The sequence below is a fragment of the Hemicordylus capensis genome, chromosome 5, assembly GCF_027244095.1.
Source record: "Hemicordylus capensis ecotype Gifberg chromosome 5, rHemCap1.1.pri, whole genome shotgun sequence".
NCBI classification, from domain to species: Eukaryota; Metazoa; Chordata; class Lepidosauria; order Squamata; family Cordylidae; genus Hemicordylus; species Hemicordylus capensis.
The window spans coordinates 156,068,389-156,085,584 of NC_069661.1; the positions used below are offsets into that span (position 1 = coordinate 156,068,389).

The window sequence follows — 17,196 nt, forward strand, 5'->3', positions numbered from 1 at the left end:
ACTCCTGACTGTTGTTCTAAGTCTTTTACAGAGATGGCTCATGTTTTCAGGTTTTGATCAACAACCATGCCTGGATGGTACAATGTTTTAACAGGGATTTCCTTTTAACAGGGATTTCCAGATATTGCTGACTACAAGTCCCATCATTCCTGTTTGGACAAGGGTGCAATTTCAGTGCTTGCCCTAGGCACTATTTTCCCTAGATACGCCTCTGGCCGCAGCTGCACACCCCTCACTTGCGCAGGTGTGATTCTGAGTTGGGGCGGGCAGGCGCTCTCTGATTGGCTGCGAGCCTGCGGAGAGCGTGCACGGCACCCACCCCACCCCCAGGAGCCCCTGCCCCCAGTGATCAGCACTTGCTGCTTATTTTCAAGCAGTGTTTGCTGCCTGAAAGCCTCTATTTCCCTTTCTCTCCCCCCAGAGAGGGAGAGAAAGGGAGAATAGAGGCTTTCTGGCAGCAAGCCTGCCTGAAATGAGACTGAAGAGCTCGCTTGGGCTCTAAGAAGCTCGAGGCCACACTCCCTTTGCACATGGCCACGCCCTTTTGTGACATCACAAAAGACTTTGGAATGCTCTCCCAGTGGCCATTCGCTCCTCGGACTCCATCACGGCTTTTAGAAAGCTTGTTAAAACTTGGCTTTTTATCCAGGCTTTTACATAATCATTTTTACTGCTGCTTCTATGTGTTTTTACCTGTTGTATCATTTTTATGCTTGTATTTTATAGATTTTAAATTTGGTTTGTTTTAATATTTTTTAGCTTAATACTTTTATTGTCTTTTTATTGTATGTTTTAACTTTTGTAAACCGCCTTGGGGTTGTCTTTTAACGAAAGGCGGTATATAAATGCAACAATAAATAAATAAATAAATAAATAAAATAAAATCACACGCAGGGGTGTGTGGCCTCGAGCGCCTTAGAGCTCAAGCAAACTCCTCGGTCTCTCATTTCAGGCAGGCTTGCTGCCTGAAAGCATCTATTTTCCCTTTCTCTCCCTTTCTGGAGAGGGGAATAGATGCTTTCAGGCAGCAAATGCTGCTTGAAAATAACCAGCAAATGTTGCTGGCGGAGGTCCTAGTAGCCCATGCATGGGGGCTGGGATCGTACTGGCTGGAAGTAGCGCCCACGGGCTCACACGCTACTTCCAGCCAAGAAGGGAAAAGGGGTGGCAGCTTCCTGTGAGCTTAGGTTCAGAGGCATCAAGATTCCTCGCATCTCCCACCTTCAGCATGGAAAGTGAGCTGTTTTCTTTTACTGTAAAGCAGACATTTTACTGTAAAGCATTTGGCGGAAGCAGAGAGAGGTAAACAAAATTTGATTATTTCCTTCTTCCCACTGCTCTGCTTTCCAGCCATGGCAATGGATGCTTGAAGTGAGAAGGATTGGGGTGGCAACGGTGTGGTGGGAGGAAGAAAGGGGATTGTAATAAAGAAAAACTTAAAGGAAGTTGTGAGAGGAAGGGCAGGGGTGGATCTGGGTGGAAGATCTGCTTTTTCTTGCAGTTGAAGCTGCAGCATATTTACTCTGAAGTAGGTCCCATTCACTTCAAGGGGACTTGAACTTGATTCCTCTGTGTGTTTGTGTGTGTGTTTACTCCGAAGAAAATCCAACTATGGTCTGTGAGGCTAACTTCCAGGTAAGTGTGTGTGAAGTTGGAACCTCCTCAGCTCTAGTAAAAATGCATCTGATTGCAAGCAAAAGAGGCAGGGATTCTTCTGCAGCATCCCAGCTGAACTGGTTTCTTTAAGCACCCTGACCCCATTCTTGAACACTAGACAAGAGGAAGAAAAATTGATTATGAATATGAGTTTTCTCAAGGGTGGAAAAAAAATTAGAGCCAGACATGCCCCGTGGTTTTCTGTTTTGTTTGGGATCTTACTCTGCTGCAACCCAATCCATGTGTGATACCTTGGGGAAAGAAGTCCTCATGTTCTAGTTGAAAGAACATCATTTTCCTCTCCTTTAACGTTCTGGAATGGGGTGGTGGCAGTACTGCAACGAGTTGGGGGGGCGGGCTGGAGGGGAGTGGTCCCTCTAGTTTTTTTCATCTCTGTGTGGAATGAGTTTTGTTTTGGGCGGCAGTATCAAGGCACTGTGTGCACAGATGCATTCAGAATCAGCGCCTTCCCCCTCGCGTCCTCTGCCTTCATTTGCTGTTGCATGCTAGAGATGGGGGTGGGATGGCAGAGAGAAGCCAAACCAGGCATTCAGGTGTGCATTTCTTTCATGCCTTTACACCTTTGAGGGGTTGCAGATAGAACTGCAAGCCTTTTGGGTGGGAACTAGATCATGTCTGTGCTCCGCATAGTATTAGTGTAGCATAGCATAGCAGTTATCTGAAAGATGAGTGTCAGATGTTCGGACGGAGGCGCAATTTCAGTTCTTGCCCTAGGCGCTATTTTCTCTAGATACGGCTCTGTTCATAGTACAATGAATGTGCTGCTAAAACATGAGGAACAAAAAGATTGAAAACACTGGCCGATCTCCTGACCAAATTACTTAATAGTACTACTTGGGAGTTAGGAAGAACTACTACATTTCAATAGGACTTCTTTATCAAGTATTAAATTTCAATAGGACTTCCTCTAGTAAATGTAGACAGGATGTCAGTAACTATATTCAGATCTTATAGCAAACAAAACTACTTTAATGATTTTATCACAGTTCAGCAACAGAGCTAAATGCTGGCAATTGTCCTGTGGAGCCAAATTATTCATGATGTTAAATGTCATTTCCAGGTAGCTCCTCAAGAGCTGACAGTCTCTCCTCCCTGTTTTGGTAAACTCTGGCTTCCTCTAAAAGCAATGAAAGCAGAGTATTGACAAGCATTTGGTATTAGGAGGGGAAACCTGGCCTCTGATTGAATCAGCCAAGGCATGCCAATACTGAACCAGTATAAAAGCTGCCTAGCACAAGGCACCCAGCCTGCTGAATTCTCTGCATTCATAATTAAGTGAGAGTGTCAATACTCCACTGCCACTCTCTTTGCTAGAGTTCATGACACAGCAGAAGAGTCTTTAATATTAAAGTGTTTTCTGAGAAATAGGGAAAAAACACTCCAGAATGTAATCATGGCCAAGTCCTAAATCAATTAGGCAGATTTGGCACAATAGTGCCCTTTTGTTTTGGACTTCCTCTGCATAGACACTACCATACTCTCTCTAAGTCTGGTACCTGGAATTTCCCTGCTATCCCCTTTTAATGTCTGAATTCTATCTATCTATCTATCTATCTATCTATCTATCTATCTATCTATCTATCTATCTATCTATCTATCTATCTAATTTATATACTGTGTACAGAATTAAAACAAAATATAATATAAAACATTAAAATTCAAAAAAGATAAAAATAATAGATAAAAACACATTAAAATTTAAAGATTTAGTCTCAGTTGAAGGCCTGGGAAAATAGGTTTGTCTTCAGGGTCCTCCTAAAAGCAAACAGAGAAGGAGATGCTCTTATTTCAGCAGGGAGCACGTTCCAAAGCCCTGGGGCAGCCACAGAGAAGACCCCATCCCGAGTTGCCACCAACCAAGTCGGCAGCAACTGTAACCGGACCTCTCCAGATGATCTTAATAGGTGACAGGGATCATGACAGTGAAGGCACTCTCTTAAGTATCCTGGACCTAAGCCATTACAGGCTTTATAGGTAATAACCAACACTTCGTATTTTGTTCAGAAACATATTGGCAGCCAGTGCAGTTCCTTTAGAATCTGTGTTATATGGTCCCTTCAGGTAAACCCAGAGACCAATCTTGCTGCCGCATTCTGTACCAATTGTAGTTTCTGATCTACATACAAATCAGCCCCATGTAGAGTACATTACAATAGTCAAGCCTAGAGGTTACCAGCATATGTACAACCATTTAAAGGTCATTTGTCTCCAGAAATGGCATATCAGCTGAAGCTGATAAAATGCACTCCTGGCCACTGCCTCAACCTGGGAAACCAGTGAGAGTTTGGGATCCAGGAGCACTCTCAGACTACAAATCTGATCTTTTAGTGGGAGTGTAACCACATCCAGAACAGGCAGATCTAAACCATCTCTCTGATCCCGACCCCCTATAGACAGTATCTCTGTCTTGTTTGGATTCAACTCTATCCAGCCCAATATTGCCTCCAGGATGGTCATGCCATTTCCTGTTGAAGTTGGTATGGAGAAATAGATATGGGTGTTGTCAGCATATTGATAGCATCCCAACCAAACTTCCTGATTATCTCTCCCAGTGGTTTCATGTAGATTTTAAAAAGCATTGGAGACAGTATGGAGCCTTGTGGAACCCCACACTTTAGTTCTTGATTTTTAGAGCAACAGTCTCCAAGTGACACCATCTGTAATCTGCTGGAGAGGTAGGGACGGAACCACTGTAAAACAGTGCCATTCAAGCGACTCAGCAGGTTTCCCCACCTTTGGAACTTTGCAGAGGATAAAACCCTACAAAAGGTCCTGTCCCCTAGACAAAAGTGCTAGACCTGTTTGCCTTCTGTGGGACTGCATGGGGGTTTTGTGGCATATACTGCCTACTGTTACCAGAGGCTTGTCCAGCAGAGCACAGGTTTGTTTCCCACCCAGTTTCCCTAAGTTGAATCACTGGGCTGTTGAGTCCCTACACTGAAACACTACATTGAAACACCAGAACAGCTGAGCTGAAATTACCATTTTTTGAGCATTTCTTGCATGGGCTTGTTGTGTGGAGACTTGCCCTGGACTATCTGGGACACTCTTGAAACCCAGAATTTTTGGGTCACTTTCTCAATGGGCCTAATATGGGATAATCCCTGTGTTCGACTGCCCAAGAGCCCCTGGACTCTCATTTGTAATCCCTGAGCCACTGAGGTCAGGCCATTCCCTGTGTGGGCTTCCCACAACTAATCCCTGCACCTGACTGCCTGCGAGATCCAGTGCTCCCCTTTGCTAGCTATGGGTAGGCGAAGTACCACCAATCTGAGCATTTGGTGCCAAGCTGACAGTGACACTTTGCTGCCTCTTCTTGCCCTCTGCTTTTACAACACCTTTGTGGTTGGGACCCTCCCAAATCCTCCCTGATAAAAACCACCCTTTTGGCATTGTGTGTGAATTAGCAGATACAGGACAGGTATTGCTCTGCTCTTGATTTTCTCTCCCACCCCTCCTTAATCTCTGTCTCTCCCCATCCTGTCCACGTTCCAATACCTCCCAGCCACTAGGTATTACAGCCTTCAATCTCTCACTCCCCCTCCTTCCTTATTTTGTCCTGGGAGCTGCCTTCCCCTCTCTGAGCAGCTACAGTTGTATCAGGTTTGCCAACTACCACCGTTTACATTGTGCTATAAATAAACTGCATTTCTTGTTTTCAAAAACTTCACCTCTGAGTCTGTTGCTTCTCTGGGGCACCCTAACATTGGCATCACCTCTGTCTAGACTGGGATTTGTTTGTTATTCATGCATGCAGGGGCACACCTAGGTAATTTCGGTGCCTGGACCTGAAGGGCTTCGGAGGCCCCTCCCCCACGCCACAAGTAAACAAAAAAAAGGAACCTGGATTTTTTGAAGGCCTTCCATAGAGGGCCTCCCCAGAAACAAGCTGCCTCTGCCCCACAGTGCTGAACCACAGCACTGAAAACTTCAATAATACTAGCTGCCATGTGTGCGGCTGGGGGGTGAGCCAAGCAGGCCTCCCCCACCCCCATGGTGGCGGCAGCGGGGAGGAGTGGGAGCAGCCACTGGACCTGACCATTCGGACCAGAGGCCCTTGAGAACTACGAGGTGCTCCAGCGCACCTGCGCAGTTGGAATAGAGTGTCTCAAGCCCCGACATCATCTATTCTAACTGTGCAGGTACGATGGAACACTTTGCAGTTTTCAAGGGCCGCTGTGCCGAATGATCAGGCCCAGCGGTCGCTCCTGCTCCGCTTGCCACCACCAGTGGGTGGGGGAGGCCTGCTCGGCTCACCCCCCCACATGGCAGCTAGGATTATTGAGGGTTTTGGCACCAAAGGGCAGGCACGGGGTGGGGTGGTGGCAGGATGTCCCCCTGGGCCTTTAGAGGTCCCCCTGGACCTTGGAGGCAACAGAACGGGGCCCCAAGGTCCAGGGGTAAGAATGCCTCTGCATGCTTAGAAATTCGCTTTTGAGCAAATTTCTCCAAGTTAGTAAAAAAGCATAGATACACACATGTGTAGCATGAATGTAGGTAAGTGTAGGTAACAAAGCTTCTACAAGTCCATGTAGACAGTACTGAACAAGATGGATCAATCGATCAATCAATCGTTTATTTTGATAAAAAAATCAAATACAGAGTTTAAAGAAACAAACAATAAATACATTAAAATATTACAACCAACTGGAACATGACTGCGCCAATTGTTGTCGTATTTTCACTGCTGCTACACAAAATTTAGCTACTGTGCAGGTTATGGTTTGTTTTGTATCAGAGTGCAATAGCTTGGTATAGAACCCCTCCAATCTGTCTAGGTACTTCTGCAATAGAATACGAATATGACAAATATTTATATACTGCTTTTCAACAAAAGTTCCCAAAGCAGGTTTACATAGGTATAAACAAACAAACAAACAAACAAACAAAATGGCTCCCTGTCCCCAAAGGGCTCACAATCTAAAAAAGAAACATAAGATAGAAACCAGCAACAGCCACTGGAGGGATGCTGTGCTGCGGATGGATAGGGCCAGTTGCTCTCCCCCTGCTCAGTAAAGAGAATCACCAGTTTTAAAAGGTGCCTCTTTGCTCAGTTAGCATGGCAAGAGAGGGGATGATAGACCAATTATCTGATTTAGCAGAAGGTAGTTTTCTACATTTATTTGGTTTGTTGTTCTTTTTAGTGTGCTGGCTGTGTTGGTTCCTTTATCAGCACTCCAAGTCTTCCTCTCTCCCCATTCTTTCCTCCCCAGTCTAAACAAGACAACAGAGGTTCTGTTGGCTTTCTGAAAGCCACACGTTGAACAGCCAAATATTATATTCCAGTGTGTGTAATGGCAACTGGGTGGCATTTTTCCTGCTAGACTAATCAGGAAAAAAAGCCTTTAGAAAACTCGGTGAAGACATTTTTGGGGAATTAGTGGCAACCAGGTGTTTCTTGGAAAAATGTGTGCTATATTTGAAAAGCAAGGTTGTACCATCTTTGAAAATGGTCCCTGTTTTTCAGAAATTGTTATATTATATAAATAAATAAGGAATTCTGAGTGTGCATTTCCAAATAAGCTTTGGGTCATCTCCAATCATATACCTACAGAACTGGGAAACTGTCACTTTGAGCTGGGCTAGCATCCTGTCCAACAGCCCAGTGTTTCATTTTGGCACAAGACATTCTCAAGCATGCATTCTCTTACCCAAATATCATATCTTCTATAAATTTTTTATGGAAAATGATGGTACTGTATAACATATGGCAATCTGAATGTTTGAATTTAGCACATTTTTTCCAACAGTTTATTTTGAAAAAAAACAAACAAACCACCAGGTTGCCAGTAATTCTCCCAAAATGCCTTAATCTTTGACATTTTCCAAGAAGCTGGCTGTTCTACATTTGAAAGTATTTTTGGAAGATGCAATGAACAGTGGAAAAGTGGTGGGGTGGGGGAGAAGGCACAACCCTTGCCCTACTTACTATTTCATATTGGCCAGATCACTCCTCAAGTGACTTTTTTCACGATGGGGTTTAACATGGCTTGTAAAGATGAGAGGTGTATATGTATATGAGAGATGAGAGTTGGCTGCCAGTAGAAAGGTGGGGCTGATGGATAATTTTTCATATTTCATAGTTTTGTGCTGTTGGAATGGACACCCAAGGAACATTTGGGACGCTGATAAATCTGGAGGTGGGGAGCCTGAATGCTGCAGGTAGAGGGTTGGGTTTCACATATTGACTGGAATTTAGAAGCCAAATCTTTTGCTGCTGTTCTCCAGTATTTTTTTTTTAAAGGAAAGCATTTTTGAATGCCATTTTTTAAAAAAACAAGACCCACAGTAGAAGAGCAAAATTGAAGTATAAGCTTCGGAGGAAAAGGAACGCCAATATGCCTATCCACACGCCTGCTGTTCGCCTTCAAAACATTATCTGAGCGTATATTGATTGTAGTGTCTTATGACCCATCAGCAAGGCAACTGATCAGGGGGATCCAGATGGCAGAATTGCACATCCACCCTTGCCAGAATCTGTATGTGTTGATATTGGGTATACAGGTGGCCCTCATTACCCATGGTCTCTGTACCTGTGGTTTTGCATACCCGTGGTTGGGTCATAGAGACCAAATTTCTTTATTCGCAGGGTGAAAATAGGGTTATTTTCACCTATCTGCAGCCCTTGAGTGGCCGGAAATGACATCTGACATCATTTTCTGCCACCATTTTGTAGTGCTGAGCCATTTTGTGGCTCTTTTCTGCCAACCCCCCACTCACACACACAAAACAAATCTCAAAAAGGAACAAAAATAGCAGGATTTTGAAGTGTTTGGGGGCATTGCTAGAGAGCTAAAGATCTGGAGAACAAGGTACTGTGCTTATTTCTGCTTCCTCTTGCTTTATCTTGTGATTTTCAGCACATTTCAGTGTGCTTAGGAACCTAACTCCCCAATCCCCATAGGGTTAAGGTTCCTTTATTTGCGGTTTTGTTTTCTGCGGAAATTGCCGGGAATGGAACCTCCACGAATAACAAGGGACACTTGTATAATGTGACAGTCTCGTTATAGAGCTGATACCATAGATTAAAGCAAGTTATATTTCATCAACTAGAGATCACTAAATGAATATTTTATGTCTTATTCTCTTACTATTGCTGTTGACTGTCAAATGCACTTTAGGCTTTTGTGGATAGTGACACCTATGAATTTAATTTAAATTTATCCAGTTAAGACTCAGTAACGATTTGTTCATGACCTTGTCACTTATCCCCAGTTAGGCTCCAGCTTCACTTACTGAAGGCAGTTCATATTTCATTGCATAACCTCTACAAATCTGCCAATATTAAAGGTCAGTAGACATTATAGTGAGCTTACAAAGCCAGAACAATAACTGAAGGACAAGAAATAAGCCTAGGTTAAACTGAATGGGGGCTTGGTAACATTAAAATAAATTTCTCTGGTATATTCAGAAATCTGCTTGAATATAATCAGGTCTTTCCATGAGTATTTTCCAAAGAAAACTCAAGTTTTTTGTTTGCCACAAAAAACTCACACACCAATCATTAGATTGTAAGTCCTCTGGGTAGGGATTACATTATGTATACTGCATGATACAAACTACAGTAAAAGTATTACTGGTAGTGGTCATATGCCATTTTTACCCATTTAGTCTGAACATTCTTTAGCTGTGGGTTATTATCATTGCCATTAACGGTGCCACTTATTTTGGAGGAAACTACACACCACACATGTAAAGAAGACTAAACTAATACAACGGGTACAGCAACCAGCAATTGATAATGAAGACATTGAAGTGGTGGGTAGCTTCTGCCTTTTAGGATCGACCATCAACAGTAAAGAATCCAGCTGTCAAGAAATATGCCACAGACTAACACTTGGTAGGGTTGCAATGAAGGCCTTGGAATGGATATTTAGATGCCGGGACGTGTCTGTACCTACAAAGATTCAAATTGTCTGGACAATGGTTTTTCCTGTAACACTCTGTTGATGCGAAAGCTGTACTTAGAAGAAGCAAGATAGAAAAAGTATTAATGCTTTTGAACTTTGGTGCTGGAGAAGACTTTTGAGGACACCATGGACAGCCAGGAAAACAAACAAATGGATCATAGAATAAATCAATCCAGAATTTTCACTTGAGGCACAAATGACCAGGCTCAAACTATCATACTTTGGACACATTATGCAAAGACCCTGCTCCCTTGAGAAGTCCATAATGCTGGGGAAAGTTTAAGGAAAGAGAAGAAAGAGAAGAAAGATGTGTCTAATCATATCTGGGGACCCAAGGCCGGCTGCTGAGCCATGCAATAAGAGACAAGTTGCTGCTAAAGGTAAGCTAGGCTGTTTAAAAAGCTCATCCAGTTTTAGTAGCATCCACAATAGGCAAAACTTATCTTTTATCTTTCTCAGTATGATGACCTCATAGAGTGACACAGGATTAGAAACTTTCAAATCAATCAGTGAAGTGATTAACTATGATACTAGCTAAAAATGGTACCTGATTCTCCACTCTTCAAATGTGTTTGAGTCTAGAGCTACACATTTATATCCAGTATACATTCAATTTTATTTCTAGTCTGCAATAAGTGCCTCAGTTTCACAGTCACAAAGGTGATTGTAATAAATCCTTTGAGGGAAGGCAAAGCAGGACAAATCATGCCTGCTCCTCTCCCCTGCTATCACACTTTTCTGGCCAAACTGCTGAATTTTATGCCACACTCCTTCTTGCAGATAAGAAACCTTCTATCACCCACAATTTTGCCAAATTTTGTGTGGCTGCTGTTAAGATCCGCCAACAGCTAGCTTCTAGCCTGACTTCCTAGATGCCGCTACATGAGGCTTCTATGTTGGTGTACTCCGTATGACTGAATTCTTATCTGAATGTAGTATTATTTCTTTGTATGTACATCTCATCAAGGATCTTAATAAAGCTACTCATTCATTCATGCCTGCCCCCTACCCTCTGCTGCTGCTGGGCTGTGGCACAAAAAAGAAATATTATTAGTTTCTAAACTCTTTTCATCCCAGGGCTCAGTCAGACTTTATCCCAGCAGGGTTAGGGTTATACTGCAAGGGTTAGGGATAGGGTTACTGCTACCCGCAGCCCCATTCTGTGCAGTTAGATGTGCCCAAACCTGTTAATGTCAATGGACGGAAGTGCACCTAACTCGAAACAAGACTAGGATGCACGTAAAACTACTTCAGTGTACACTGCCAATGAATCCTTTCCCGAGGAAACATTTCACTTTTGAGAGACTTGCATCTGCCCATGCCTAACTTAGTGATTATGTGGTATTCTATATAGTTCACTGGAACTCATTTCCACACAGATGCGCTTAGGACTGCTGTGCAGCCTTAATAAAAGTGAGCACGCTGACAGTAAGAACAGCCTTGTGATAAACACTTTCATAATAATTATGATGAGTTCTTATGCAGGCAGAAGAATAAGAAGTAATACAGGTGTGCAGGCAGAAGAAGAAAAAGGGGACAGGGAGCCATTTTATTTATTTATTATTTCTCTGTGTAAACCGCCCTCAGCCATTTTTGGAAGGGCGGTATAGAAATCGAATAAATAAATAATAAAGAGCAGGCAAGGACTGACAGCCAGAGCAATATGCACGTTCTTTCTCGAGACAGTAAGTCCAACTCCTTTTTAACCAGCTAGTTATAAGAAGATCTTCCTCCTTCTTCAAGAGCAAATATGAGTTTAATATGCGTTTAAGTGATTCGTATACCGGAAGGAAACGAATCAAAACTCGAGTATACGCCCTTTAAAAAGGGTCTTCTCGTCGTGATGTTCAGGGCATGATTTAGGGGTCGTGCTATAATTACCACTCCGGGTGAGGATAATGCTTCTGCCACTGCCATCACAGAAGTAACTAAGCGTGACACACACATCCTACAACAGCCGGGGTCCAACAGCGCCAGCAAGCTCCACAGGAGCCAATCAGGGGCCAGAAAACTAGCAAGGCCCACCAGGGGGCGGAGCCACCTCACCTCACCGAAATCTGGTAAGAGAAAATTATTCTACAGCGGGATTTCTATTGGCTGCAGTTCTAGCTCCTGCGCAAATAGGGCTCGTTGTATTCACAGGGTATTTTTAACCCACCCTGCAGTAAACGTACTTGTGATTGGATAGAGGCGACAGCTGATCTTTCGTAGCCAATGGGGAGAGCGGTTGTTTCCGGGTGTCAAGATGGCAGCGCGCTGCTCGGTGTTGGGGGAAGAGGAATAGAGATGGAGTAAGTCTGTCGGAAGAGCTCGGCCTTGGACGGGGAGAACGGCGATCGTGGTGGTCTGGTCCTTAGTCAGGTTGCCGTCCTGTATCCGAGGCCGCTGTAGCTCCCGCGCTGGGGACGAAGGGTTATGAGGTGATGGGAAGATGGCGAGCGACGGGGGCAGGAAGCAGTTCTGGAAGCGAAACGTTTCCCGGGTACCGGGCAGGTGAGTGAGGGGAAAGGGATGGGGCGCGGGGCGGGGACTGAAGTCAAGGAGGAGGAGGGGGCGGACAGACGGACGATTGACGCTGAATTGTGTTAAAGTTGAAATTCTGCCTAAGCTTATTCGGGAAGAAGCCTTACGGAACTGTCAACAGGACTAACTTCTGAGTAAACATACATAGCTAACTTTATGCAGCCAGTGCTGCAAGATGTCCTGAGGCCTCTTAGCGTAAATAGCTTTAAAGACGGAGTAGGTAAAGTGTGGTTTGGCAAGGTTAGAGGTTGTTGTTGGTATCTAGCATTTCTGCAGAGCTTAAGCGCTACAAAGACCTTCTGTGTATTGCCACATTCTAATTTTCACAACGACCTTGTAAGGGAGGCCAGTGTTCCGAATGTATTATTATTATTATTATTATTATTAATTTTTACATTTATATCCCGCTCTTTGAATGTATATGAGTGGCGATGCAGAGACATGTAGGGAGCTCACAGCAGAGGCTTCAACTAGGGATTTCTTGATCAGTTTTTTTTTTTAAAAGCATACTGCTACTACACCAGGTGGGAGATAGCAAAATAAAAATGCCAGGGGCAGTATACCTCTCAGTTTGCATAGGACTGTGCTATGCAAAGCCTGTGGCAGGCAGGAGAGAAAGGAGGCAGTGTGTTGGATGAGTAGCAATATCCACTGAAGGTGGATGCTCTTTGTTTTCTCTTTAGGTTTGAGAGTTTGCTTAATTTCTGTGGGTTTTCTGGAAAGTGGGGCTGAGTGTGTCTGCTCCTCCTTCCCTGCCAAGCTTTCTGTGTGTTCAGCATCCATGTGATAGCAGATACAACATTTTGCAGCAATGTGTATTTATTTTGGAGAGAGGGGCCTGACTGCACCTAATGAATGCATTCCTATTGTGCTGTTTAAGATACAGGGGATCCTGACATGAAAAAGGTGGCAGTTCCCTTGTATGTATTTATTGCATTTCTATACTGCTTCATACCAATGTCTCATGGCGTACAAAATAAACAATAAACAATAAAACCAGAATTAGTATATTTATACTAAGGAAGTCTGTAAAGCTGACTGCTTTGGTTTAACTAGCAGTGGAGAATGGGCCAGAATACATCAGTGAATTGGAGGAGGTGAATAGCTTCCCATTAGGAGTATGGTAAGAGATGTTAATGAGTAGCAGACCTTCATTAAGTGATTTGAAAAGTGTTTCATGAACATGTTTGAATAACTTGGAGTTAAATATAAATTGCTGTGGTATTTGTGAGAGTGTGTGTGTCAGACTGGCTGTGGGCAGTAGTGGAAGCCAGGGGTGTAACTACTATTAGGCAAGGGGAGGCGGCTGCCTGGGGGCCCCCATGCCTCGAGGGGCCCCCCAGAGGAAAGTCACATGACTATATTTTGTGGTGTGTGTGTGTGTATCAGTGAGGGGCCCATTTTAAAATTTTGTCTCTGGGTCCACTCCAGCCTTGTTACTAGGGGTGTACACGGGACTGCCACACTGCGGTCCGGCACTGGGTTGGGGGGTCGCTTTAAGAGCGGTGGGAGGGTTTACTTACCCCTCCCGCCGCTTTCTGTTGTGGTGCCGTAATTTGTAGAGTAATTGGGGCGGCAGGATACCTCCCTGCTGCCCCTTCCCTGCTGCCCATTCCCTGCTGCAGCTCTGCAAAACTCCCAGTAATGCTTTGCGTGCGCGCACGTTGTGTGCGCGCTTCACGTCACTGACATGCGCACGCGCAAAGCATTACTGGGAGCTTTGCAGAGCCGCAGCGGGGAAGGGGCGGCAAGGAGGTATCCTGCCGCCCCAGTTACTCTACAAATTACGGCGCCACAGCGGAAAGTGGTGGGAGGGGTAAGTAAACCCTCCCGCCACTCTTAAAGCGACCCCCCACCTCCTATCTGAACCACCCAGGTCCGGACCGTTCCAGACCTGACTGGAGGCCTTTTCAATGGCCTCCGGACTGGTCCGGGCCCATTCCTACTTGTTACACCCCTGGTGGAAGCTGTATTGCTCTTGCATACTTAACCTTGCCTCTCAAGCAGTGTTCCCTCTAAGTGAGTGCATGTGCATGCACACAAACGTTTTGATGTCTGCTTGGTTAATTTTAGATCCTGTTCAGGTTGAATTGGGAAGACCCCACTCAGAATGCACATGCACTCATACTGTCTTGATAATTCCACTCAGAACAAAATGTAAAAAAATTAGAGAGAACACTGCTTCCAAGTCCATGACAGGAACAGGAGGCAAATGTGGATTGTATGAAAGAGAGTATAGGCTAGAAATCTGGTAGATAAGAACATAAGAACAGCCCTGCTGGATCAGGCTCAAGGCCCATCTAGTCCAACATCCTGTCTCACACAGTGGCCCACCAGATGTCACTGGACGCCTACAGGCAGGAGTTGAGGGCGTGCCCTCTCTCCTGCTGTTATTCCCCTGCAACTGGTACTCAGAGGCATCCTGCCTTTGAGGCGGGAGGTGGCCTATAGTCCTTCGACTAGTAACTGTTGATAGACCTCTCCTCCATGAAGTTATTCAAACTCCCCTTAGAGCCATCCAGGTACCCTATTCAGCAAGTTTCTACTTTCAACTATCTGAGGGTCCCTTTCAGTGCCTCGGGCTCTACGAAGCTACATGCTTCCTATGTGTCCCAGAATGCTCAGAGGAGTGCATCTGCTATTCTCAGGTTTTCTGGAGTAAGGGGGGGTGGGCGGTGTTTTACACCTTCTGCCATTAAACTTTTCTTGCCAAATCTCTTGCTCAGCTTACATATGGTGTGTAGCTAGGGCCCTTATCTAGTTTTCAGCAGGTAGAGAGAATTCAATCTAAATTTCTTAGAGCTGTACTTTCGATCTCCCGTTGTGTCTCTAATGCCAGATTGAGACTGGAGACGGGTCTAGTCAAGGTGGAGGCTAGATATTGGATACTTACAATTCTTTACTGGATTAAGATCCATAATTCCCATGGTAGTCTGGTATCTCTTAAATTACAAGATTCATTTCATGCCTCCTGGGAACGTAAAATTGGCAACATTGGGGTTGCTTCCGCTTACCCTGCTTAAAATGGAAGTACAACAAGCCTGTGCCTTGGTGAAACAGAAAATATTAGACACGGAGCGGCAGGAAGATTTATTTACGTCCCCAGGTTTTTATTGTAATGATACCAAAAGGTACCTTGTTGATCCTTTAACTTACTTGCAACAATTAGACATCCCCAAATTTATTTATTTATTTATTTATTTTATTTGTATACCGCCCTTCCAAAATGGCTCAGGCTGGCATTCACATAGGCTAGATGTAGATGCCTTCCCTCTGCTGTTCTTGAAGTTTGCTACAGTGGGACTCGTTATGCGGAGCATCTATGCCAGGGATTCTCAACATTGGGTCCCCAGATGTTAGTGAACTTCACCTCCCATACTTCCCAACCAAAGGCCACTGGAGCTGGGGATTATGGGAGCTGAAGTCCAATAACATCTGGGGACCCAATGTTGAGAATCCCTGATCTATGCCCTTGTGGTGATGGGGAAGTTGAATCAATCGAATATGTTCTGCTTCCTTGCTCCTTTTATAGGGACTTAGATCTAGAATTAATATTTCCATTGCTAGCTCGTTCCCCAGGAAATTCGCCAAGGCAACAAGTGACCTTCCTGCTTGAGGATAGTATTCCTGCCATTACTCAGAAAGTGGTGAGTGTCTGTGCGGCAGCTCGAAGATTGCGTTGGCTTCTAATTAACAAATCCAGTGCTGCCCTATAGCTTTTTAGTTATAGTATAGTTGATGCGTTTTGAGACTGTTGACCTGTTATCTTTTAAATTGTTGTTCATGTTTTTATTTCAATTGTATATTAACGTTGTCTTATTTATAAATTTTTGAGTTGTAGTAATTAATTCCTGCCTTAAGATTGGGAGACTTTTGGTGGCTTCAGTAATATACCCTAGGGTATTGTGATATAAGTGGTATTATGTTTCTGGCATGGTCTATTCTATTTCCTTGTTGTGCGGGTCATAGACTGTAATAAACCTTGAACTGAACTGAACAGCCATCCAGGTTGTTGGCTCTCACCACATCTTGTGGCAAATAATTCCACAAGTTGATTATGTGTTGTGTGAAAAGGTACCTCCGTTTGTGGTCCTAGATTTCCTAGCAATCAATTTTATGGGATGACTCCTGGTTCTAGTGTTATGTGAGAGGGAGAAGAATTTCTCTCTATCCACTTTCTCCACACCATGCATGATTTTATAGATCTCTATCATGTTTCCCCGCAGTCGTCTTTTTTCTAAACTAAATAGCCCCAGGTGTTGTAGCCTTGCCTCATAAGGAAGATGCTCTAGGCCCCTGATCATCTTGGTTGCTCTCTTCTGCACCATTTCCAGTTCTACAATGTCCTTATTTAGATATGGTGACCAGAATTGCACGCAGTACTCCAGGTGTGGCCGCAGCATAGATTTCTATAAGGGCATTATAATAAGGGCATCATAATATTAGCAGTTTTATTTTCCATCCCCTTCCTAATGATCCCTAGCATGGAATTGGCCTTTTTCACAGCTACTGCACATTGAGTTGACAGTTTCAACGAGCTGTCCACTACGACCCCAAGATCCATCTCCTGGTCATTCACCGACAGCTCAGATCCCATCAGTGTATATGTGCAGTTGTGGTTTTTCGGCGCAATGTGCATTGCTTAACACTTGCCAACATTGAACCGCATTTGCCACTTTGTCGCTCACTCCTCCAGTTTGGAGAGATCCTTTTGGAGCTCCTCACAATCCGTTTTCGATTTCACTACCTGAAAGAATTTGGTATCATCTGCAAATTTGGCTACCTTGCTGCTTATCCCTACTTCTAAATCATTTATGAATAAATTAAAAAGCACCAGTCCCAGTACAGATCCTTGTGGGACCCCACTTCTTACTTCCCTCCATTGTGAAAACTCTCCATTTATACTTGCCCGCTGTTTTCTGTCCTTTAACCAGTTAGCAGTCCACACATGTACTTGTCCCCTTATCCCATGACTGCTAAGTTTCCTCAGGAGTCTTTGATGAGGAACTTTGTCAAAAGCTTTTTGGAAGTCCAGGTATACTATGTCAACTGGATAACCTTGATCCACACACTTGTTGACACTCCA

At 44.1% G+C, this 17,196-nt stretch overlaps 1 protein-coding gene across 4 annotated transcripts in view; it reads left to right on the plus strand.

The window, feature by feature from the left end:
- Positions 1-11,752: 11,752 nt before the first annotated feature.
- TBC1D22A (TBC1 domain family member 22A) overlaps positions 11,753-17,196 on the plus strand; it is a 183,518-nt gene continuing 178,074 nt past the window's right edge. For 2 of the 4 annotated variants that reach the window (XM_053256791.1, XM_053256792.1), the window contains exon 1: positions 11,756-12,080. In XM_053256791.1, the coding sequence (XP_053112766.1) occupies positions 12,019-12,080 (62 nt within the window). In that variant the 5' untranslated portion in view covers positions 11,756-12,018. Of the gene's footprint in view, positions 12,081-17,196 lie in introns of all 4 variants that reach the window. The other 2 variants (XM_053256789.1, XM_053256790.1) reach the window with 2 other exon arrangements.